The sequence below is a fragment of the Sciurus carolinensis genome, chromosome 8 (genome assembly GCF_902686445.1).
Source record: "Sciurus carolinensis chromosome 8, mSciCar1.2, whole genome shotgun sequence".
In the NCBI taxonomy this organism is placed as follows: Eukaryota; Metazoa; Chordata; class Mammalia; order Rodentia; family Sciuridae; genus Sciurus; species Sciurus carolinensis.
Genome location: NC_062220.1, coordinates 108,582,688 through 108,607,091, shown reverse-complemented (window position 1 = coordinate 108,607,091; position 24,404 = coordinate 108,582,688). Strand labels below are relative to the sequence as shown.

The following is a 24,404-nucleotide window of genomic DNA, read 5'->3' as shown; positions in this document are numbered from 1 at the left end:
AATCTGGTAGATGGCAGAGTAATGCCTGAATGTTTTTTTACTTTTTTAGAGATGGTTATTTCCATCCTAGGTTCCTGTAGGCATCTGTACTGACTATTCAGTGTAATAGAATAAAATCACTTTTATATTCTTAAGGTCTCAAAATATTACTTATGTGCATCTTGTCCATAAAAATGGGGATGCTGGAACTGAGTAGAAAAATGTAAATTTCCAGGAAATTCAAATTAGAAAAAAAATTTAAGCTCAGGAAAAACCAAATTTATTCTGGAAAGTATTATCATCCCATACATTATACATCTCAAGTAGAAAAATTCCTGCTGAAAAAAATTCTGTTTTATGTCATTGTGATAGCAATTATAACTATACATATAGCTAGCCCCCCCCTTATCCATGAGAGATACTTTTGAAGACCCCCAGAAGATGCTTGGAGCCCTAGAAAGTACCAAACCCTATCTATGTATACTAATTTTTTTGTAATGCATATCTATGTACATACTGATGATAAAAGTTTAGTTTATAAATTGGGCATAGTAAAAGATTAACAACAAACAGTGAAATACAATTATAATAATATACTGTAATAAAATCACAAGTATTACTACCCTTACATTTTGAAACCATCAAGTAAAATATGGATTCCTTGAACACAAGGATTATGATACTGTGACAGTTGATTTGATAACCTAGATGGCTACTAAATGACCAACAGACAAGTAGTATATATAGTGTGGATACAATGGATAAAGAGATAATTTATCATATGTGAGATGGAGCAGGACAGGAGGTGGTTTCATATGTTACTGGGAACAGTGCCCAATTTAAAAATTATCAATTTTTTTCTACATAATAGTTTTATCTGTAGGTGACTGCAGGTAATGGAAATTATTGAAGGTGAAACTGCAAATAAGGGTAGACTACTGTATAATTAAATAGTGAAAAAAAGTTCACATCTCATACTATAATTTTGGGGAAGATGGAAGAAAATGTGTGTGTGTATGCATGTGGGTGTGTGCATGTACATGTCTCAAAGAATAAATCCCCATTTTCTACAGTAGAATGCCAATATCTAATGTGCAAAAATCAAGGAGTAGCACAATAACCTTATTATTTAGAAAAATGTAGTAAATGCCAAAAGAAAAAAGTGTTTGAAGTGGTTCCTGCCCATGCAGAGGTGGTGAACAAGGAATCACTGATTTTGACGGTAAGCTTTGTAGGACTATTTGATTTTATGTTACTCATTGCTGTATGCAAAATATGTTGTAAAACTGTAAAGGTATGGGAGATGATTATAACATTGTGGTAGAAGGAAAGAGAGAAAATACCAGTGTCAAAAGAAAATATAAAGACCAGAAAAATAGAAACTAACTATTAGTAGTTTACATTGAGTAAATAAAGTGATTATTTTCTTCCTTTTGCTTACATATGTATTTTTTTGCAATAGTGTAGTACTGATAAAATTTTAAAGGATATGGTACCACGTCCAGATCCGAAGAGGAAGTTGTCTTCCTTGGGGTCTGAGTCATTTGGCTCAGTTCTCATATATGTGGTGCAAGCATGAGTTAATAAACCGCAGAGTACCTGGATCAGAGCCCAGGTACTAGAGAATGGTGGTGTGGGCAGGTACCATCTCTATAAGGGACCCTTGAAAGATCAGGGAATGCTTAGACCAGTGGTACAAGACTTGACTGAGAGCAACTGGAGGGCAAAGAACAGAATAAAGTCATCATTTTCATTACTGCACATAATCTGCACTGCTCTGCACATAACTCAGTGCTCTTTAAGTAGATTTTAGTCATTGAAAGTAAGTGAATGAACTTTGGCCATAATTAAGGAAGAGCAGAGAATTATAGAGCCCTTCAGAAACAAAATAACTAGAATCAGTATATTCAACTTTTTATTGGTGCATTTTAATTACACATAATAGTGAGAATTGTTGTTCCATATTTATTCTTGTGCACAATAGAACAAAAAAAATTGATCAATTTTGCTCTACAGCATTTAATTTTATAGATGAAACAAAACAGATTTCACTTCCAACTTTGAGACCCACCCAATATTGACAAAACACATTTAGAAGCTGTGAATTTTTCACTGTTAGAGTCTTAAAGTAGGAGCTGGATTTCTGCTATGGATGGGAGATTAATGTCTTATACACTGATCTAATGTCCCATTTAAGAGAAACTTCATAGCAATTCTAGATTCAGGAGGAGGCAGCCTGTGACCACGTCAGTCCTGTCTGCTCTGGAGTGTGAACTTACAGAGGCAGGGAAATATGCAAGACAGGGCAAGGGAAGCATGAACTACTCCCATATATTCTTTCTCTGTGTGGGCACAAACCATGGTGGTCCCCTTTATTCCAGAAGAAAGAGTACTCTTTTGTATTTAATTAAGGGCAAGGGATCACTTTCTCATATATGCCCTGAGAAAAATTCTCAAGCTCCAGACCTTCCTACCTGGAGCCCTAGAAAATATGAGTTCCCTGTGCTTGGGGGAATGTGGGAGTGTCCATGAACATCCACTGTGCCACCTCAAGGCCTTGCTTGGGAAATACCCCAGACTTCACCCTGCTGCCTCCACCACCTGCTTGAGAGGACCCATAATGAGGATGGCAATCTCACAGTCCTCCTTATAAGCACCCATGCCACCATTGTCTGCTTCCGTGGACAATTCCATGTCCCACAAACACATCATCCCCATACAAAAATCCCCCTAACCCTGTCTCTCCTCTTTCTGCTTCCCAGATGTCTCTGGGCTCACAGGTTGATTTGCAGAAGAAGAAGCGGCGGGCACCAGCTCCACCTCCACCACAGCCACCACCACCAAGTCCCCTGCCACAGCCACCACCACCAAGTCCCCTGGTCCCCAACCGCAGGGAGGACAAGGAGGAGAACAGGAAGAGCACAGTGGGTGAGTGAGCCTGGGCTTGCTGTCTGCATACCTCTGGAATGCTGGCTGTGTGTGTGTGCTAGCACTGCTCTTAACTCTCACAGTGGACTCATCCATAATAGCATTAACCCCAAAAATATTTATGCCAGAGAAAGAAAGTCTGGAAATAGGTAGTTGTGTGTGCACTTAATATCTCAGGAGCAAAATTTCATGGACATTATATGGGCATTGAGGAGGTGGGGATAGTGGGAAGGATGGAGAGTGGCTGAAGAAGCTGGGAGAAGGTGACAAGTGGAGCGTGAATGAGTGTGGCTGTGTGTCTTTCTGATGGAAGAAAGATAAGCTTGTAAGATGACATCCCAGTAAGCTGTTTTGAAAAGTATCTGGCACTTGAAAGAAGCTCAGGCCCCATGTAGTTTATATAGGGTACACATCCCTAATCTGAAAGTCCAAAACGCTCCAAACTTTGAAACTTTTTGAGTGCCAACACAATGCATAAGTGGAAAATTCTATACTATGAAACTGTTTCACACACAAAATTATTAAAAATGTTACATAATTACCTTCAGGTGCTATGTATAAGGTGCTATGTATGTATATATATGAGACATAAATGAATTTTATATGTAGGCTTGGGTTCCAGCCCCAAGATATCTCATTATGTATATGCAGGTGTTCTAAAATTTAGAAAAAAGTCTGAAACCCAAAATGTGTCTGTTGTGAGTATTTTAAGGATACTTGACCTATAAATGAGTTACCTGGCTAGTAGTTTTATGACCATTCTGTTTGAAATTGATCTACATTTATATAACATTTATATATTTAGCAAAGACCCTGGTATGCTTTGAGAATAATAGAACCCAAAGGAAACTGAATAGAGTCATAATACCTGCTTACAGGTATTATGTCTGCTTCCATAGACAATTCCGTGTCCCACAAATACATCATTCCCATACAAAAATACCCCTAACCCTGTCTCTCCTCTTTCTGCTTCCCAGATGTCTCTGGGTTCACAGATTGTTACATAACCTAGTGGGATTATATCCCACTATCTTGTGGTGCAGATGATGAAGGTCTCTATGAGCCAGGTTTGGTCAATCTTATTTTAAAGCCATTTAGTGTTTATGCTTTTATCAATGTAGAAACAACAACAGCTCTTTCAGAGAAGGGTTTGGAACAGGGCACCATAGGAATCACCCATTCCTAAGTCTGAGACCCCAGAGATGGAAAACGTAACACAGCCCCCTCCTGAAGCCAGAAGACAGCCACTCCTCATGCCTTTAATCAGCCCAGGCAGCCCTGCATTTTACCTGTGACCCAGTATCTGTGACCCCAGAAGGGAAAATATGCCCCAAGACAAGTATTCATTGTCAAGGGCTGAAACTTTGATGAGGCCTACTTGGTTGTTGAAAGGGCACTTCTGCCCTTTAATCGATACCTCACTTTTAATGCCCTAGCATTTCACAGTCCTGAGAGTCAATTATCTTAAGGACCAATAACCTATATTTAATGTCAGTTCATCCTCTTTAATAGGGGAAAATACTATCAGATTTAAACTATTACCATTGCCCAGTTTTCTCCTGTTTTATGACGAGAAAAGCTCTCTCCCCTCACTTTGGAAAGGGAAACCCCCCCCCAAGATTTAGAGATATCCTTGTTGAAATTCTCAGAATAAAACACTTTATGTGGCCATGTGGACGTGGTCCAGTCATTCCAAACCCCTCGCCAGGCAGCCCATTTCAAGCTAGGAAAGGACCCCCTACCTCAAGTCATCCCAGATGGAAGAAGAAGTATTCATCCCAGATGGAAGAAGAAGTGCCCGGCCATGGACCAATTGTTGCCTACAGATGCCCAAGGAGATGAGAGGCGGGCGTTCTAAAATTGAAAATTGCATAAACAATTCCCTTAGTAAGAACCATTACAAGGAGGAAGTAATGAATAGTAGTAATTTGCTACACTTCTGTTTGTGAGGATTGAGAAGGCCAGAAACTTCTCTCTTGCTGAAAATAATTGAAAATAATCAAATGTTTTTTTGGACAGGAGATGATGGAGAAAGCCTTGGAAGCAATGACATATCAGATTTCCATCCCCATCAGAAGTCCCTATAATTTAAAAGTACACCATACAGAACACGTAGCTGAAGCCTAGGTTGAAGGAAAACAAGTAGCCCCTATCCACATCAAGTGACTTTTTCTATACAGACATCTATATATAAAAAGGGAAGTATATTTTAGAACCTATGCTAAACAGTGTTACAACTAGCTGGATTTAGGTCTTAATTCAAATTTATCAAAATGGAAAGCATCTTTCCTTTTTGTTTTGTTCTCCTAATGGCATTACCAGGGCCAGACAAACAGTACTACCCAGACTGATTTTGGCTCATTTTCACTTTAAGGAAGGAAATGGTGCTTTATATGGGGAAATTAATATTTTACCACATCTAGAGAACTGTATTCAAAAGAAGGAATAAATGAATATATCTCTTGATGAACAAATGCTATTTTTTAATCTCTTTATTAATAATCTGGTAAAGGGTATAAAGCGTGGAGTATATTAGAAGATTCAGAACTCCAAAGCTTGAATAGAGTGTTTCTAAAAAATATGACAGCAAATGTAACTTACAACACTGGCAATTCATGTCATCTTTTACATTGGCTTCCAAAAATTTCATTAGCTTGTCATGTTCACATAAAATTCAAAATGCATTCCCAACATATAAACAGATATGTGAGGACTGCACTGATGAACTGGAGCTGGACCCACCACACCTAACTGTCCACAACTCAGAACCCTCTTCAAAATGAACTCTGGAAACCATTACCCCCAACAGTGAAAGAGGTTGACAGTATAATAGACTGAAAAAGTATTTAAATTACTGCTTTATCTATTATTATATTGTTCAGTGGATATGTAAAAGTAGCAAGAATTAACTAAAGCACAGATCTGAGAACCCAAAAAAGACTTATGTGAAGAACAGGAGTTCATTTTAATCTGACAATCCTGTTTAGGGGGGCTTTTAAGAATAGTTTCAGGCCCAGTATTTATGTCATTGTGCCTCCCAGACAGACGTTTACAAATTGGCCTGAATGTAGGACACTACATACTTACAAGTATGATTGGATCTCCTATCAGCTGAGGTTGGATTTGGTGATGGGCAAGTTTGGATTTGGTTTAAAAACAAAATGGTGTATCTGGTGTTGGATGTGGCTGTTTGGTGCAGAGCAAAGCTGGATTTAGTATTGGGTGAAGGGAGATTTGGTGCAGGGTGAGGTTAGATTGGATATTGAGTGTGGCTAGGTTTAGTACTGGGTGTGGCTGGATTTGGTTCAGAGTAAGGTATTTAATATAGAGTGAGGTTAGAAATGGTATTGGGTATGGTTGATTTTGGTATTGGGTGTGGTTGGATTTGGTATTGGGTGTGGTTGGATTTGGTATTGGGTGTGGCTGGATTTGGTGTTTGGTTGGTTGGATTTGGTGTCTGGTGAGTAATGGCAATGTGCCCTCCGATGGATGACACAAACAAATCAAACTCCCATTGATTCCATATAGGTGTTGGACGGCAGGTACCACAAAAGCCTCCCAGAGGCACTGCTCGGGGCCCACCTCAGCTAGTGCTTCCCCCGCCCCCACCATACCCTCCTCCTGACACAGACGTAGTGGAGCCTCTCAGCTCACCCGGGGAAGGTGCTGGTTCCGAGGCCTCAGAGCTGAGACCCAAACGTATGTGCCTCTTGTCTCCATACCAACTGTGTGTTGAGCATTTATCTCTCTTGTCTGGTGTCGTGGCTGGATTTCCAGACTTTCCATTCTTGCCTTTGAATGTCTGTGCCCTTCTTTCTCAACTTTTTTCCTAAATGCTCAATGCAATGTGCCTGATTTCACAGAGAATGCACTCCGAATGCCATGCAGATACCCATAGCAAGGATTTTAGTAGTCGGTTCGGTCTTCATATCTGTGGTTAGTCTTAAGTTGTGCCTTGTGGGTGGAAACAGTCAGTAAGGAGCTAATATTCCTCAAAATAGAAGTAACCTCAGAATGTCTGTAGAGGGAGAATTGTTTGGGATTTTGTCAGAAGGCTCACTGTGAATGCACACTAGAATAGTGTGCCCAAGAGCTGGAAGGACTCAGTTTATAAGTCAGCCTTGAACTTCATGGCCAGCATCCAAGCATTCTGCTTCTCTGCAGGAAGAGAAACTGAGGAACCAGAAGGGGAAACTATTTGAGTCCTTCAAAAGCCAGAATTATAGTTCTATTTTGCATCTATATCCGAGCACACCCTGTCTGAGATGGGATTTTTCTGTTTCTTGGGATTTCTTTTGAACTTTAATAAGCACTATATACAGCATTCTGCCTCCAGGTGGGTAATAGTTTTATACATTTAAATAAATATATATATATATGTATATCTATATCTATATCTATATCTATATATATATATATATATTTTTTTTTTTTTTTTTTAGATGGCATTACCTGCATGTCAGGCCTGTATTTGTCCCCCTTTAGTATTTCTCAGCCATGTGGTGTCACTTCCTTTTAAAGCCAGCACCTGGACTTTACATTCCAAAAAGTGTGGTGTCACATGGCTGTAGCCCAGTGAGCAGATGATTAGTGACCACCTAAATTTGCACGACCCTCTGGTGAGAAAGTTCATACTTCTCTGCCATTAGACTATCTTATCTTTTTCTGTCTTCTATGGAAATGACGACTAGCTCTAGCTGTCTGCTGGCTTCTGGGTGGAAAAGATAATTGTTGGATTAGTTATCACTTTCTCTAGGCAAAATAATCCTGATTTATTTTATCTTTCTCCACAAATACTTATTTTACACCCTTCAAATACATTTGATCATCTTGACATTGGACATGCTTCTGAATGCAAATGAATTGTTATAGGGTATTCAACAATTTAGGATTAATTAGACATACCAGTCAGAAAGATGACAGCTGTGGTATAGCCAACTCCAGAATTATTTCATCTCTGAAGAGAGTGGCGTTTTAAGTCCCCCACACCAAGGCCTTGTGCTTTCCGTGGCCACTTCTGTGGCTGCTGTCCTCACCTGTAGCATCTCCTTCTGGGGGATAAGTGAGGGAGAAGTTGTTGAATGAAAACAGTAGAGCTCAGTGCAGCCCCCTGGCAATCGAGAGTCGGCTACAGGATCCATAGCTTGTGGTCTGTGTGGGGTGGAGCAGCCCAGCATAAGACCGAGAACATATTCCCACACCTGACTTCATGCAGACTCACAGGTGCCAACTTCCTCCCCAGCCTCTCTCTATTTGAGGAAGTTTCCTACTGCATCTGGGGTTCTGTGAAGACATTTCCCACCTGCCATCAGATTTTCTAAGAGGTCTGAGTGGAGAATGGAACAAAGTAGCAGGTGAAAGACCAATCTCTCTTTCTTCTTGCCTTGGGACCCCATCTTCCCACTTGTGCCCACTGACAACTCTCTGCCTGAGTTCATTTCCCTGACTGGGTACCTGTCATGAGGGACGTCCTTTGCCTTCTGTGTCACAATTCACTTTTCCCCTCCTCCTTCTTCTAATACCCACCGAGATGCTCATAACAGAATGGAGAACAAGAGATCCAGACAGATCCCCATTAGGCTTTAGCAGGCAGTGTCCCACTCTGAATGTGGTCCAGCAGCTTAGAGGAACTGGGGTTCAACTAAAGCTTCCCCTTCTTCTCCCTGCCCCTGTGTCCTGGTTGCTGTGAATTAGAATTTCATAGGAACAACCTGGAACTTTTTCCTTACCTAATTAGTGGAACTGGCCTGCCCATTGTATACAGCATAAAAACTGGGATGGCCTGCCCAACCAGGCAGAATGCAACTTGCCTTCTTTGATTCAGGACTTAAGAATAGTTCAGGAAAATGAATCCTTTGTGTTCATTTTATTAATTAATTATTTAAGTAATGATTTATTTTTCATAGTGCTGAAATCTTTCTACTCCTTTCGCCTCTCTTGAGGGAGATTTAGGTGAGTGACACATAAACAGTCAGGTGTGAATTGTGTCCATGTCATTTGTCCAGTCAAGCTTCCAGCCATTTTTGGTTGAGTGAAAGTGCTATAGAAAAATGTTTATGCCAGCTACAAACTCTTCCATGTCTCCTCTTAAATTCAATTTTAAACCTGTGTTCCTGATAAAAGAGGTGCTGTGTTCCTAGTGGGAACTTGCCCTGAAGTACCATGAAGGCCAGGCAATCCAGCTGGAATCCCACATTAAAGGTCTCATGTAAGTCCCACCATAAGTGATCCAGTAGAATTTCTCTTTAAAGGACTTCAGACCCTCAGTCTCACTCCATTTGTCACCTGCACTTTTCCTGCACTATGCTAGAACTCCCAGGGAATACCTGTTGCTTTCGTGTATCCATTCTGATCTGTACCACTTAAGTTGTTAGAATAAGAAAATGCACTTTCTCAAAACCAGTCAGCACAGCTGACCTTCGTACAACGAAGATGCAGAGAGCTAGTAGAGAACACATTTGTGTACAGGTGTTAGAAGGTGATGGAAACTATGAAGTCACTCCTCAGAACTCCACCCTGCATTTTGCCTCTCCTGCTCTGTACCTGTCTGTTCCAGGTGTTCCTTCAAATCCTCCCTGACCCAGTACCAATTCTGATGTGTTTGCTGGCGTGCCCCTGTGCCACTGCCTGCCATTTCTCATGGGGACAGCCTTCTGCCAGCCTTCTTAAGTACTCAGCTGAGGACAACCCCTCAGTCCCATTTCAATGCTAAATCATTATCAGTACTACTTGATCCATAGTCATAAAAAACACACTTACCTGAAACCAAGGTAAAAATGGAGAAGTTAGTGTGTTCATGTGTTCAGTGCCACATATGTCTAGAACTTTTTTTTTTTTTTTTTGGTGGTGCTGGGGATTGAACCCAGGGCCTCAGTGCTTGCAAGGCAAGCCCTTTACCAACTTAGCTACATCCTCAGCCCATGTCTGGGACTTTTGAACAAATGTATATTTTGTATTTTGTACTCAGGAGCTAAAGAAGAGATAGAGTAACCAGGCACTAATAAGTGTTTGACTGTAAGAGACCACCTGTCCATAACTTGTTCTCCAGCCCACCCTAGACTGACCCAGCCAGAATATATGCTTCAGCCACATTCAAGCAGACTCTGTGCATACTCTGCTGCATCTCAGGAAACCATCTTTGACAAGCCTGCCAATTCTCCCCGTTCTGAATTTCTTTTATTCTTCTAGGCATTTATTTTTTATTTATCATTCTGTATTACATGCACAGTTATGTGCCTCTTCCATGTTTTTAAGGTGCTTGGAGGCTTTGAGTCTTATTCCTATTTGTATCTGTCATTCAGACTGGTGCCTGACACATAGTATGTATTCAGCAAAGAAATGTGCTGGAATATGTCTCACTATGTGAATTTTTAAGTATCAAATTATAGTTATATGTGCTATTCCATTCAAGTTCATTAAACTGAAATGTGTTTAAGGCTGAAAGGCATCCAGTACCAGGATTTTGGATCTATCTATAGAATGCCTTTAATAGACTCAATATTACAAAGACCCATTATAGTTATATTGAGAAAAATATGAAGAGTTCAGTAGAATTCGGCATACCAAAATTTGCTTCTTTCTTCTTTAGTTGGTTCCTAATTCCTCAGTTGTATGGTTGGCACCTGTAAAATGACTCCCAATAACCCCTACCTCCCATATTGACCCTGTTGTGCAGTCCTCTACCCTTGAACACTGGCCTTAGTGACTCATGTCTAAGGAATTCAACGTGGTAGAATAGTGGGATGTCACTTGTCACTCCAAGATAATGAGAGAGAGACTGTGGCTTCCATCTTGGGCACCCCCTCTTATTTGCTTACTCTGATGAAAGTCGGATGTCATGTTGGGTCTGTTATCTGGAGTCCCATATGGCAAGGAACTAAGAAAGCCTGAATCAAAGGCCAGTGAGGAACTGAGACCCTCAATCTACTGACCCTCTGGATGGAGTCCTGCCAGCAGTCACTCAAGTTAGGACGCAAGCAGATCACTCCCGAGCAGAACCTTCAGAGGAGATCAGAGTTCTGGTGGATGCCTTGATTGCTGCCTTATAGGAGACGTGGATCAGAGGCCCCAGCTAAGCTGTTCCCATCATCCAGACCTATAGGACCCATGAGATGATATATGCTTATTTTAAGCCTCCAAGTGTTAGGGTAATTTATTTTGCAACAACAGATAACCAACACAAGTTCCAAGTAAAAGAAACCCATCACAAACCTATTTCAACAGTGAAGGAATGTCTTATATGCACCAAGAATCCCAGAGTGGAGAAGACTTCAGTATGAGTTGAAGCTGAAACCTACATTGGTCATCAAAGATCTAGGTTCTTTCTGTTTTCTCTCATGTTGTCTTCAAGGTTGTCTTCCTCCTCAAGATGGAAGAAGGGAATCTGTGACTGTTCTGTGTCACATCCAGACACCACAATTTTCAGAGACTATCTCTTCTAATCATCTCATAGTAAGAAGGAAACCTCTCCCAGAAATTCCACTGAAAGGTTTCTCTTCTCGATGTGGTCTCATTGACCACATCTGGGCCATCCACTGACCCAATTCCTGACAAGAATGGAGTTACCTTAGGTAAGCCAGGTCCATGTTGACAGGTGGGGATGGGGTCAGTTCTCTCTGAGGTGGTCAACGCTGGAGCAGCGTTAATTGAAGTATGGGAAATGGCATGCTGTGCTCACAGCCAGCTGAGTCCACCACACCAGATGAGAGCCTCCCGTTTGGTTTAGTCTGGAAATCAAAAGATTTGTCATAAATAGGTACAGAGAAGGGGAGTATGCCCACAGTGAAGAGCAGGTTGACAGCTGGGCTCAAGGACAGTATAGCCAAGTTCTGAGTGTCAGAAATTACCAGAGAAATGTTCTTCTTGAGGGACAATTTCAGTGCAGGCCTGAACTCCACCCACAATTCTCATTTTTTGCTTTTACAGACCAGAGAAACTACAGAAATTTCTCCTAGTATTAAGATCCAGTGATCCTCCTTACTCTCAGTTTCATCTTCCATAGTGTCATTTACCCAGTCAACCACTGTTGGAAAGTAGTAAGTGGAGGATTCCAGAAATAAACAATTCATGTTTCTTAAATTGTGCACTATTCTAGTAGTGTGATAAGATTGCTCACCATCCAGCTCCATCCTCCCCAGGACAGGAATTAACCCTTTGTCTACCCTGTCCACACTGTAAATGCTACCCATCCACTAGTAATGTAGTAGCCAGGGCATCACAGTGCTTGTGCCCAAGTCATCCTTATTTTACTTAGTAATGCCCCAGAGTTGCAAGAGTAAATACGCTGGCATTTCAGATATCCTTCTTTTAAGTGTAAAGGTAAAAATTCTTGACTGAATAAGAAAAGAAAACATACCATATGCTGAGGATGCTAAGCTCAGGGGTAAGAATGAGTCAAAATATTTATAGAGTTCAGTACTATCTGTGTTTCCAGGAATCCACTGGAGGTCTTGGATGTGGGGAACTACTAACCGTATGCTCTGTTAGTATCTAGAGACTAAAGGCCTGGTTTCTTGATAATCTTAGTAATAAAAAGATAACAAAATAGTGTTGATGAAGTTCCATGTTCAACTTAGGAGGCTTAAGAACCCTGGATCTCATTTAAAATTACTTCTTCTGTCACAAGCATAATTTTGTGTCTTCCAGAGTGAGTTTATGATAGAATTCTGCAGCCTTTTTAAAGCTACTTTAGGGCAAGTGTGAAGTTGTATGTGGCCAAAAATCAAGCCCTGGCTCTGTGCCTGGGCTTCTGTAGCATTGAGGTTCCTTTTGCGTGGTTCATGCTGCCCACTTCTCCCTGGTCAAGACAACCTGTAGATTGAGTTGGTAAACCCTTTTTACATTTTGCTTACGTGGAAGAAGATGATTAAGCTATGTAATCTCTCAGTCTTGTGGCACAAAGATCATCCTTGTTGGGCTTCAGAACTGCATGTGAGGTTTCTCAGCACAATTTTAAGAACAACACAGTAATGGCTCTCTGCTTGCTTCTTGTTAATAAGTTTTCATACTAAACTTTAGATATCTAATCATGTATATAAGTGCCTTATATGCATGTTAAAACTAATAGAATTATGTGCATTTGGATCTTGCCCCATAACTTTCTAATCACCTTGCCTTCTGCTGACATTTGATTTCAGATGAACATTCATTGTGAATCACAATAATGGAACCTATCCTATTAATTGCATTGAATTGTTTGTTTACAAGATTATAATTAGGCTATTAACAAATTGTCAATTACTTATGCCTATCAGAGGACCCTGGGGATTTAAAAATCAATGCATATGGAGCTCAAATTGCAGATCTTGGTTTTGCTTTAAATTTTAAAAATTGAACTATCCAATAACTGTCATTTTCTTACATATTTCCCTATACTGGGCTTGAACAAATAAATCTTTGGCTATACATTTGTTGAAGAATTGAGAAAGGATTGTGAAGGCATAGAGAAGAGATAGGTCATTTTCTCCTGTGTTCAGCTAACACTGACAATCATCATGCTGTTTTCTGCTGATTTATTTTAAATTTGCAAACAAGTGTTCCAGTCTAAAGAACTTTAAAGAAATTCTAAAATAGGGAAATAAGATGGGAGAAAGGAGCTGCCATTTTTAAATTCGAAGATGATAATTTGAATTCAATCAGTGAAAATTAATAATAATAATAATTCACTCTTTAAAGAAGTGACCAAGCAGAACTAAGAACTAGAAAAATTTAGGCCTCACCTAGGTAGTTTAATGGCATAGTGTCCAATCAAACTTTGTTCTCTAGGATCAGATGCTCACTAAGGATGACTGGCTTAGTGAATAGACATGGGTTTCCTAAACAGAGAGAATAAAATGAGAGAAGACAGAGCAGGGATTTGGCAAATGTTCTTAAACTTGGTCCAGCCCTCTTAGATTACCTAAGATCTTATTCTAAAATTTGAACCCAAACTCAACACTTTTCCTGTTTCAAAACAAAACAATTGCTGGGTACAGTGGTGCATACCTGTAATCCCAGCAGGTAGAGAAGATGAAACAAGAGGATCTCAAGTTCAAGGCTAGCCTCAGCAACTTAGTGAGAATGACCCTGCCTCAAAATAAAACATAAAAAAGGCCTGGGGCATGTGGCTCAGTGGCAAAGCACTGAAAAAACAAAACAAACAAAAACCAGTTTAAAAAAGCTGTGACACAAACACAACTCTGTGGGACCGTGTGTCCTCGGAAGCATGCTTGAAGCTCTAAAGGTGTGTGGAGATCAGAGCAAGCCCAGGAAGGTCTCTTGGTCCTGTCTAGTGTTTATTTGCCACTTCACTGCCCATGGCAAGAGAGCCAGCCATGAAGCTCTTCTGATGGTATGGGAAAAGGTGAACATCCAGGGAAGCAAGAAGTAGATCATGAGCAAGTGGGCCTTTTCATAAAATGTCAGGAAATTGGGAGCAGTCATAACCTACGTAGAAGGAAGGACATTAGAAAAAGAGGAACTGAATTTATAGCCTGTTAATCTGAGGCCATCAGAATATTCAGATTCACCTACTATGGACTAAAGTTTGGATGCTACTTAGGAAGCAATGATCAATCAATATCTATAATCAATCTGTATATAACTTTTTAAAATAAACATAAAGAATTTATTTTTTCTCATTTCTTATTGACCCTTTTATTTTTAAGGCACTGTGTCCCTAACTTAAGAAAGAATTAAAGAACTTAGTGAAAACTCGTGGAATAGACCTGCACTGTGCCAGCTCATGAAAGCAGATAGTTAAAATTTTAAGAATTTTGCAAGCCAATTGCTAAACAGGATCATTGTTAAAAGGACATCATGTAAGTTTCTAAAATATTAATAATAAAAATATTAAAAACAAAAATAGCAAATACTGAAACCTCACCTTTTTCAAATTATTTTACTACATTTTACTATTTCCATATTTTTGACGTAATTCACATATTTGAATGTGTGTGGTTCAATACTACATGTCAGTGAAAATACTAAGGACTGTTAGTAACCATGCACTACTGATATAAAGTATAATATTACTATATTCAGTGACTGACATCTATAGCAGGAAATTAACCATGGACGAAGAAATTGACAAAAGTTACAAAGCAAGACGTGATTGTTTTTTAATTGTCTAGATGTAAAGGAGAGATTGGGAAATGTTAATAATGTAGATTAACTATATTAGAATCATGTCATACCTGTAGCCTGTGCAGTATGAATAGCACAAAAACACTGGAGAATTGTTCTTCAATTTTTTTTAAGAAACCAGTATGGATTTTACAGAGTTTTCATGTTACTGACAAATGAGTAAAGTTCCAACATCTATCTCCTGGCCTGATTTTCATCCTACTCCTTAACATAAACTAATTTATTGATCTGCATTCATGTTGAAGCTACACTTATTTGTCAATTGTAATAACAGATTGGCTATATATAAAAAATTTCACAAGAATTAATGAAAGTATTCTGTTAGAATCAGTTGATTACACATAATTCTGTATTTTCTTATTAGTTGTAAATTTTGTGACTCCCATCTTTTTCATTAGTGAGACTTATTCTTACACATTTTTCCATTTGACTAGTTACTATTTACTAGCTGTCACTGCAAAGGAGTAACAAATAGAAATAGAAATGTTGCAAAGCAGTAAAATTGTTTAAAGTAAGGACAAGTTTTTCTTTGATTTTCATAAATCAACCAAACTTTAAGTTGACAAAAATAATTCCACTTGACGTCTGTGTCTCTTGAAGCTTTAACTTGCAGCATAAAGTCAAGTTAGGCACAAAACCTTTTTTTGTTTAAATATCAAGAGTTATAAGAATTTCTTCCTAGGTTCATATAAACTTAAATCCTTCCCAGAAATAAGACATGGGCATCATGATTTTTCAAATATGATTCAAAGTTTTTATTATTACTTTTTTATACAAGTTAAAATAGCAAGGGCTCAAGAACCAAGCATCTCCCTACTGACAATATTCCTATAACCTGTGTGTCTTAGGGATTTGTATGCAGTGCTGTGAATTTAGGCACAGTCCTTCTTTATTTTATTCATTTTGTCCCCAGGCCTTCAGGCATTTAATGCCACTTCTGTGTGATGATGCTTTCCTTATACCATGGACCAGACTTCCACTAGTCAAAATAGCAGGACTGCAGAAGACCTTGCTCCTTAAAAACAGTGAATCTCAACATGCACCTGCAGGTGATATCTGTCTCCAACCCAGTAAATCAATAGTAGTCTCAAAGTTTATGCTTGAGCCCTGCTCGGTGTCACATAATTAGTGTGGGGTACATTGATCTGATACTGAGGGCATTAGGAAGCAATGTTATCTATTTTTCCATAGAATCCTCCAAGCAACATAGACTTCATTTCAACAAGTAAAAAATGGTTTTTGTCTACCAACTCGTGGATTTTTCTGTCTGTAAGAGCTTTAAGGTTTCATATCAAATCCAAAGAATATTATTTAATAACCTGAAAGACTTACACTGGGTTAAGTGATAATTATGATATAGTTGTTTCAGGAGACAGAATTCTATATGCTGGATCAATAGGCCCTTGTAACAATGAAGAAAGAAACTAAAAGGAAATGGGAAAACAATGATAATATGATGTGATTGACATAATGCTCTCTATGCAGTGTTAGATCTCCAGGGGCTTGAAGATGAATGACAATGGCACACATTTGTTTCACCACAAGTTTGTGTTCATATTTTGCCATCTATTTCCCCCTGCAGTTTATTGCTGTGCATCATTCCCTACTCATGCCAAGCGCTTCTGATGGACAGGCCTCCTCCTGACCCTGACCTTTCCTGGTGTCTCTGCTGTCCTGGCTCTGATGCTGCTATCATTTTTCCACCTTTCAGGATAAAAGAGCTCATTTGTACACCCTCAATTTACTTTCTTTAGAATTTACATATAAAGGCATAAATTGCAGAGATTTGTTTGACTGAGGTTCATATTTCTTGGTAAAGACTTTTTAATGTAAATTCTAGGTTGATAATATTAACCTGTCTGACATTCATTGGTTCATAGATCTGTTCAACATAGATACATTGCTTCATTTTAAATCATTATCAATTCTTATTCTTCTTAGTAGATATTCTTTTCCAGAATTTAGTCTTCATTTTTCTTAAAAGTAGAATGTGTCATTAAGTTGCCCGGTGTCATCTGTTTGGGTAAAATTGAAATATTCTATCCACATGGTACAACCAAGTACCTAAACATACAAAGTATAAATACAACCCATGGGAACTCACAACCTGCAATATATATACCCATTCAGGAATACAAAGGGCCCAACTTCTCTGTGTTGTTTTGATTTTCCTATTCCTGTGTACTCCACCATTTGGACAGTTTTCATAAAGAAAAAGGAGGGGTGTGTTTCACTTCTTCAATTCATTATTCATTCATTTACTCACCAAACACTAACTCAGTACCTACTTGGTGCTAGATTTCATGCCAACTTTGGGGAAAATAAGAATGAAGACCAAATACGTGGATTTTACTTATCAATGGCTCCTGATATGGGTGGAAAAAAAGAAATGACGGGTTCCATTTCCTAACTGCTGGTCAGAAGTTTTGTTCAGGTGGGAAAGGTGCCCAAGGGTGTACCAGCTTGTCTGTGTAGGGGAACTGACAGCTCTTCCTTGGATGCATGTTCTCTCTTAATCTCAAGAAAACTGACCCAGTTACAGAGAACAGTAACCTCAGCAGTCCTCGGAGAGTAGGTAAGAGTAACATGTGTGAAGACTCAGGGTCTCACAGAAAAGATAAATCACTCTTGCTTGCTTTGATTAACTGCTATTATTATGCAAAGGCACATTTGAACTGGATTGACTTGTCATGTTTCTTTCCAAAAGAATTTTTCTAAATGCTCAAAAGAATTTATATTTTACTTGTAGGACTCCTGTCTGTCTGATCACAATGAAGATGTTAGCTGACTACTAGAGGAATTATTGCAGCTTATATTAGTATGAATAATAAAGAAATAAAAGATAGAAGTATACATGATCAATTTAGTGTCATGTGTTGGTGAAAAACAGAAATTGCTCATCAGGAACAAGTTTTTTCACTGAAATAAAGGACTTTTGTGTGACGAGTAGCAGTCATTAGGGCTCAAATCATTTGAGCTCAAATCATTGAGCGGGGAAAGTCTAAACAAGAGAAGGTTATGTTTACCTAAGTGTTGAGGAAAGCATCAGGATTTATGACCCAGACATTAAAGATGGTAGTAGATTGTATATAATTATAGCAATAGCATTTATGTAAGAAACAGCTATTATGCTGAGGAGAGATGGCAGCAGAAAATCTCAAGACAAGAGATGTCACCAAGGAAGGGTGATAATGCTCATCAAATTATTAGAGGTAGAAAGCATGATGCAAAAAAAAAAATATATTCCATTGAACATAGAGGCTATAGATATGTGGGAGAAAACAATTAAACAGAACTAGTTCAGTTTACGTACCAACTATTGTTTGACTATGGCCCTCCATTTACATGATTATAAAGTTCACTAGAAACATGGGTGGCTAGTCTTTGACAATACCTGACTTCTCTCTGTGATATGTCACCTGATGATCCAATTGCAGTTTGGTAAAATTCAGGGCAGTTCAATGATCAGTGCTCACAGGTCAACATATGCATGGCACTGTGTTAAACCAGCATTAGCATCTTTTAGGAAGCAAACTAATTCAGTAAACATTTTTTTTTTCTCAACACACTTGCATTTCAGAAAGCTTCTCATTCCTAATTATCGGTCATTTCTTCTGCTGATAAGTCAACTGACTGTTGGTTTCTTTTCTTCTTATTATTGCACATGGTATCCAGAAAGATAGTAGTTTCTATTTACTAACAAGAGACATAGATGTTAAGCAGACTTCATGACTGGCCTGTATTCATGGAAGTTCATGGTATAAAAAAATCCCCTGGGGACTACCAGTTCTATAGCTAACACTAAGGTAAAAGTAAAATCAACTATATGTTATTTTTAAGTACAATTGGCCAAAATGCCTACATATGAAGCATAGAGACCATGTCAGCAGAACACAGTGTTGTAATTTCTAAACTGCACTCCAGTTCATATGTTTTTGTGTTTTCACTTTTAAATAAACACTCCTTGTTCCATAGATGAAATGATATGGAGAAATCTTAAAACTGTTCGCTCACTGGTATTTCATTTTAGCACTGATTATATCAATCACACATTGCATCTGTGTTGTGGTGCTTATCAGCTGCTAATTTTCACAGTTTTCATGTTAATTTGGATCCATAATATGACACAGTTTGTTCACAATTTTCATAGCTCATATAATCGGATTCGAAACATTTCTACATGCAACTAACATTTCCCATAACAAAACAACTCTTCTACAATAGGGATAGGATTACATCTTCTGAAAGTGACACAAAGAGGTGCAAGCCCTCTAAACAAGGGTTCAAGGTGTCTGCAGTCATCCTAAGCAATTACAAATCGTCTAGGTCCAGGAATTAATCCCCCATGGAACAGTGGCCTCTTGTCTTCCTCTGAGGTGTGTATATGTGTGTGTGCACGAGAAGTGGTCCACCAATCCACCCAAGAAATGTAGAGCACGAAAAAGACTTAAAATAGTTTTGCCCCTTGCCAGTCACCATGGTAAGACAACAAAAGGCAAACTTCAAACTCTTAAGGGAAAAGTGAAGCTCTGCACACTAAATAAAATGAGGCTCACAGGTTAACTGTGTATTTTGAGACTTTATGCTGTATTTGTCACCAATAGCAACACAAGATTGGTAACCCCTATGCCAAATAACCCTCTTTACTACAAGTTGTGTGATTTAAATCTGTCATTACTTCATTTATCCTATCCTTTAAATGTTTTTCCTTTTTCATCTTCTTAAGAAAATAATAAATGTTTATTATTACAAAAGAAGCTGTGTAAAGGTCAGAAGGCCATATCTACCTGTATTCTTTAGTAAAGAAAAAAGAAAAGAAAAGAGAAAGGTGAGAGGAGCAACCCAAAAGGAGATTGGAGTTTTGAGATTATTTAGATTGGACAGATTTGCAAGTTGGCATATCTGCTGTAGGGCTTAAGGGAGGAAATAACAATTACCAAAACACAAAACCTGAATCAAAATGGAAGAACGAATTTATATCACTCTTCTTTGACACATGAGAGATGAGGGTTTAAGAGCAAATATATCCTCCTGTGTTTCGTGTGAATGAAAAGTGGGATCAAAGAATGTAAAGATTTCCTACATTGCACAAATTCTAAATCAAAAGATGAAAATGAATGGCAGATCAGCATATGCGACCCATAGAAAAGATGAAAATGAATGGCAGGTCAGCATATGCAACCCATAGACATATCCTCTTTGCCCAGTAATTTTGCCAATATTAAAAGTCAGATTTGACTTGCAATGCTGGTTCCTAATGAAATGTGTAGAGAGCCTTTCCTGTAGGCTCAGGTTCCTTCAGGGGTGCCATAAATATGACTGACAGTGGAAGGCCCCTGCACATGGACTGGGCACTCTCCAAACACTATGGAACCCACCAGTGCCCATGGCCCAAGAATGATGCTGAAGCCCATTACTCTTGGGCTATTGTCTTTATAATAAGAGAATTAAGGGGGAAAAGATGATATAGTTGTGACCATTAAGTGAACAGAACTTGAAAATAAAGCACAAATGGATAGAGACATAGTTCCAACAGGGGAAAAGGTAGCTCTTGGTGAAATATCTTTATCTCTAGCCTGTTTCTCTCATTGGAGTTTGCTGCTCAGGCCCTGCAGCATTTCATTGGCAACTTCTCTCTCAGTCATTTCTCTCTCTCACTCAGTCTTGGACAGGTAGACTCCACTCTGTGCCCACAGTGGTTTTCTCCACAGGGCTGGGAAAGGCATGCGCTTCTGCATTTGGTGGTCTCTGTTCTGCACTTTCCCATCATGGTCTGTGTGCTCCAGGACAGCATGACGTGCTGTCACTCACTGGACACTTGACCTACCTTTGGAGTCTTTGGGTTTACTGACAGAAATATTATGTGTGAAGACCAAGTTAATTAAGTTTAGTGAATATAAAATCATATTAAATGGTTTTTAAATTGAGACTTTTAGTGTCTAGTTGTGAAATTATACATCCCCATTTCATATTGCAAGTTGAAGAGTAGGAAGGAGATTGATGGGAATTAGAAAGCTTTGTCTTCTATATTTTATTTCTGTAGTAGCTTTACACACCAAAAAAGTGCATATGTACAAAGAAAGTCTATAATAAGTTTTAACACATGTATCACCCAAGATACAAACCATCCATCAAGATAATAAACCATCCATCACCCTCAAAATTCCTTTTGTCATTTGTAACTGGTTTTAATCTGTGTGTATATGTTTTATGTACAAATAAACATATGCAACTATATATACTAACTTGTGATAGTACTATGCATCTAATAGTAAAAGTTAGCAAAATATACTTTTTAATGACAAATTCTAAATGATATGAGAAGTAAAGCCCCATTATAGCTAACTGGAATTGTTTAAATGTGCAGTGTTAAGTGATTAAAACTGAGGACCTTAATGATGAAGTTGCATATTGATCTAAGGAGAAGAAAAACTGGCCCTGGCATGTTTATAGTCTTAGCAGTAGTATGAAAGCATTTATTTGTGAAATGAAAATATGGGCATATGAGTTCATATGCACAACACTGATGCTTGTCCCCCAGTCCAAGTTTTCCAGAGGAAACAAAAGACTGTTCTCAACAGCATCATTTTGTACTGCTGAAGAGGCATGATTGTGTTTTTTAAACCTACATCATCTCACCTCCTTTTCTGCCCTGACCAGTTTGGAAACAGCTCACTGAAGAACTGGCTACCCATCTGGGGATAGTCAGGGGCAGGAGCCAGGACAGTGTCCTCCCAAACTCCACTGCAGTGGGCCAGCTCCCTGTGAACCCTCACTCTTTCTGGACTGGGTTTGCAGGAAGCTAAATGGAGTGGCTTGTTGAAGGGAATGGATGGTCCCTTAAAAAGTAACAAGTGGCTCTACCTGCGTGTTTTAACCACCAGGGGGAGCCCTGGTTATCCTGTTGATGGACATCATTGAAGAGACCGGACACAAAGGTACGAATAAACAAACATCAAGGTTTTGCTGATATGCTTGTGTTATGCAGCAGTCGGTAACAGGAGAAGCGTGCTGGGTGACTACAATCATAGGATGTGAGCCCTCTCGATTTACAAATAGGGAAAAATGAGGCCAGAAGAATCTAGTGACTTACCTAAAATCACACAGCTAAATCTGTGCTTAGATTGGCAGACTCTCCACCCACTGTTGCTAGTGGATTTAAAAGGGGATATGTGTGTGTGTGTGTGTGTGTGTGTGTGTGTGTGTGTGTGTGTGTTCACATATCCATCTACACACATTCACACATCAGTTGCACATATGGTATTTGCATACATGTGTGCATTGTGTGTAGATGCAAGCATACCTGCATTCAGTGTACCTATATGCATTTATACACAGACAATGCATAGATGCATGTGTACACCAAGTGTGTACACACACATGCATATAGCACATGTGAATACGTGTGTGCAGTGCACACACATGCACACATTGATGTGCACACGTGTTCACATGTATACACACACAACATGTGCAAACATGCATATATATGTAAAATGTGTGCGTGCATGCACATGAAAAGGTGTAAGCACAGTGTGTGGTGTGCTTGGTGCTGCAAGTTCAGCTGCACTCACATGCACACAAGATATTCCTGTACCTGGTATTTGGCTTATGGATTGGCAGGCTTTGCAGAGACTGAACTTGGCTACTTAGCCCTCCCAGAAATCATTGCCATGCTCCTTTTTTGGTGCCTAACTTACCACTAGGAAGAGACTTAAAAATTAAGGAGAACACACTCAAACTATCAAAATGAATAGTGGGTAGGTCAGAAACCCTGTACTACCATATTAGTGAACTCCATCCTCTGTCACCCATCTTCAATCATGAACTTCCACCAGCATCCATCTGGCTGTCCAAGTCAGAAAACACCTGCAGAGAGGAGACAGGCCTCTGTGCCCATGCTATCTTTATGGGGTTGCAAGGAAAGTGTGGTTGGAGAGGGAGAGGGCTCTTGGTCTTCATAGTTTTATCACTGACAGGGTGAAAGTAAGAGGTGATAATAGCTAAAACTGTCTCCTGTGCTTTTAATGGTTTAACCCCTTGAATGTGTATCACAATCCTGTGAGGTCAGCGCTGTTATCTTCCTCATTTTACAATTAAAGAAAACTAGGGCACAGAGACATTAAGAAATGAGTCTGAGGCCAAAAGCAAGTTAATCCTTAAGCCAGGACTCACCCCTTGCCAGTCTGGCCCTGCACATTTGCTTAACTTCTACTCTACCTGCTTCTTTCTCTGTGTCCTGCTCAGTAAATAGGCAGCTGCTACCAGGCTTTCACGCAGGGTCTGCTGTCACTTTTCCAGGAGCCTTCACTGTGTCCACAGAGGGAGGAGAACATGGAGGACCTTGTTGTTGGAGCTGTGGGCAGTGGTCCCCTGTCACGTGAGAAGCTCACCTCACTGAGTCAGTAGCCACTACCTGAACTGTTTATTAAAACCTCTGCTAACAGCAAATGCGGGGCTGAGCAGAAACACCAGGAAGAAGTGGCCTGACACCAGAGGGGGGAGGTCAGAGATGCCCAAAAGACTCTGGCAGTCCCACACATTAATGCCTCTTGAGACCAGACACGGTGCTAGTCTATTTAATTACTTTAATGTTTTCTTCAAGCACTGATGGCTTGCTGGGGCTGCCATAACATATTACAGATAAAATACTACAAGTGGCTCAGACAACAGACATTTATTCCCTCCTAGATCTGGAAACTGGAAGTTCAAGATTAAGGCATCGGCAGGACTGACTTTTTCCAAGACCTTTCTGGTTGGCTCACAGTCAGCATCTTCTTATATCCTCACAGAATCTTCCCTCTGTGGTCATCTGTGTTTTGATCTCTTCTTGCTCTAAGGACGCCAATCATATTGGGTAAGGGACCACCCTCATGGCCTTATTTTAACTCAGTCATTTCTTTAAAGACCCTACCCATGTAGTGTTACATTCTGAATTTACTGGAGGTTCAGACCTCAAACTGTGAGTTTGGGGAGCACAGTTCAGTCATAACAACTGCTGTGTATTATCCCCAGGTTGCTATGGAGATGACAGAGCCTGGAGACCATATGATTTATCCAAGCAGAAGCAGACTAACACCAGACTCTGACTCTGGGGCTCCAGCCCCACTCAGTGCCTACACACTGCCTCTTCTAAGCCTCCAGTACTGAGTCATTCATGGACTTAGCTGTCCTGCCCATGATGTGGCCACCTGTCCTATGTGCATCCTGTCTTTGCCCCAGTGATTAATGCTATCTTTGCCCCACAATTTATGTAGTAGCTGGAGTCCTGATAAGACTCCTGAGCTTATTTCTCATTCCCATCTCTGCCAGCTAGGGCAAAGCCAAGAATTCCCATGAGACACACTTCCACTGTGGATGAGCTAGGGCTGCCC

At 39.6% G+C, this 24,404-nt stretch overlaps 1 protein-coding gene across 5 annotated transcripts in view; it reads left to right on the top strand.

Annotated features, from left to right (window-relative positions):
• The window catches only part of Cobl (cordon-bleu WH2 repeat protein), a 271,478-nt gene that overhangs the window by 187,069 nt on the left and 60,005 nt on the right, over nt 1-24,404 (top strand). For 3 of the 5 annotated variants that reach the window (XM_047560608.1, XM_047560609.1, XM_047560610.1), the window contains 2 exons: nt 2,742-2,907; nt 6,436-6,606. In XM_047560608.1, coding sequence (XP_047416564.1) covers nt 2,742-2,907; nt 6,436-6,606 — 337 coding nt within the window. The remainder of the gene's footprint in view (nt 1-2,741; nt 2,908-6,435; nt 6,607-24,404) is intronic. The other 2 variants (XM_047560611.1, XM_047560612.1) reach the window with 1 other exon arrangement.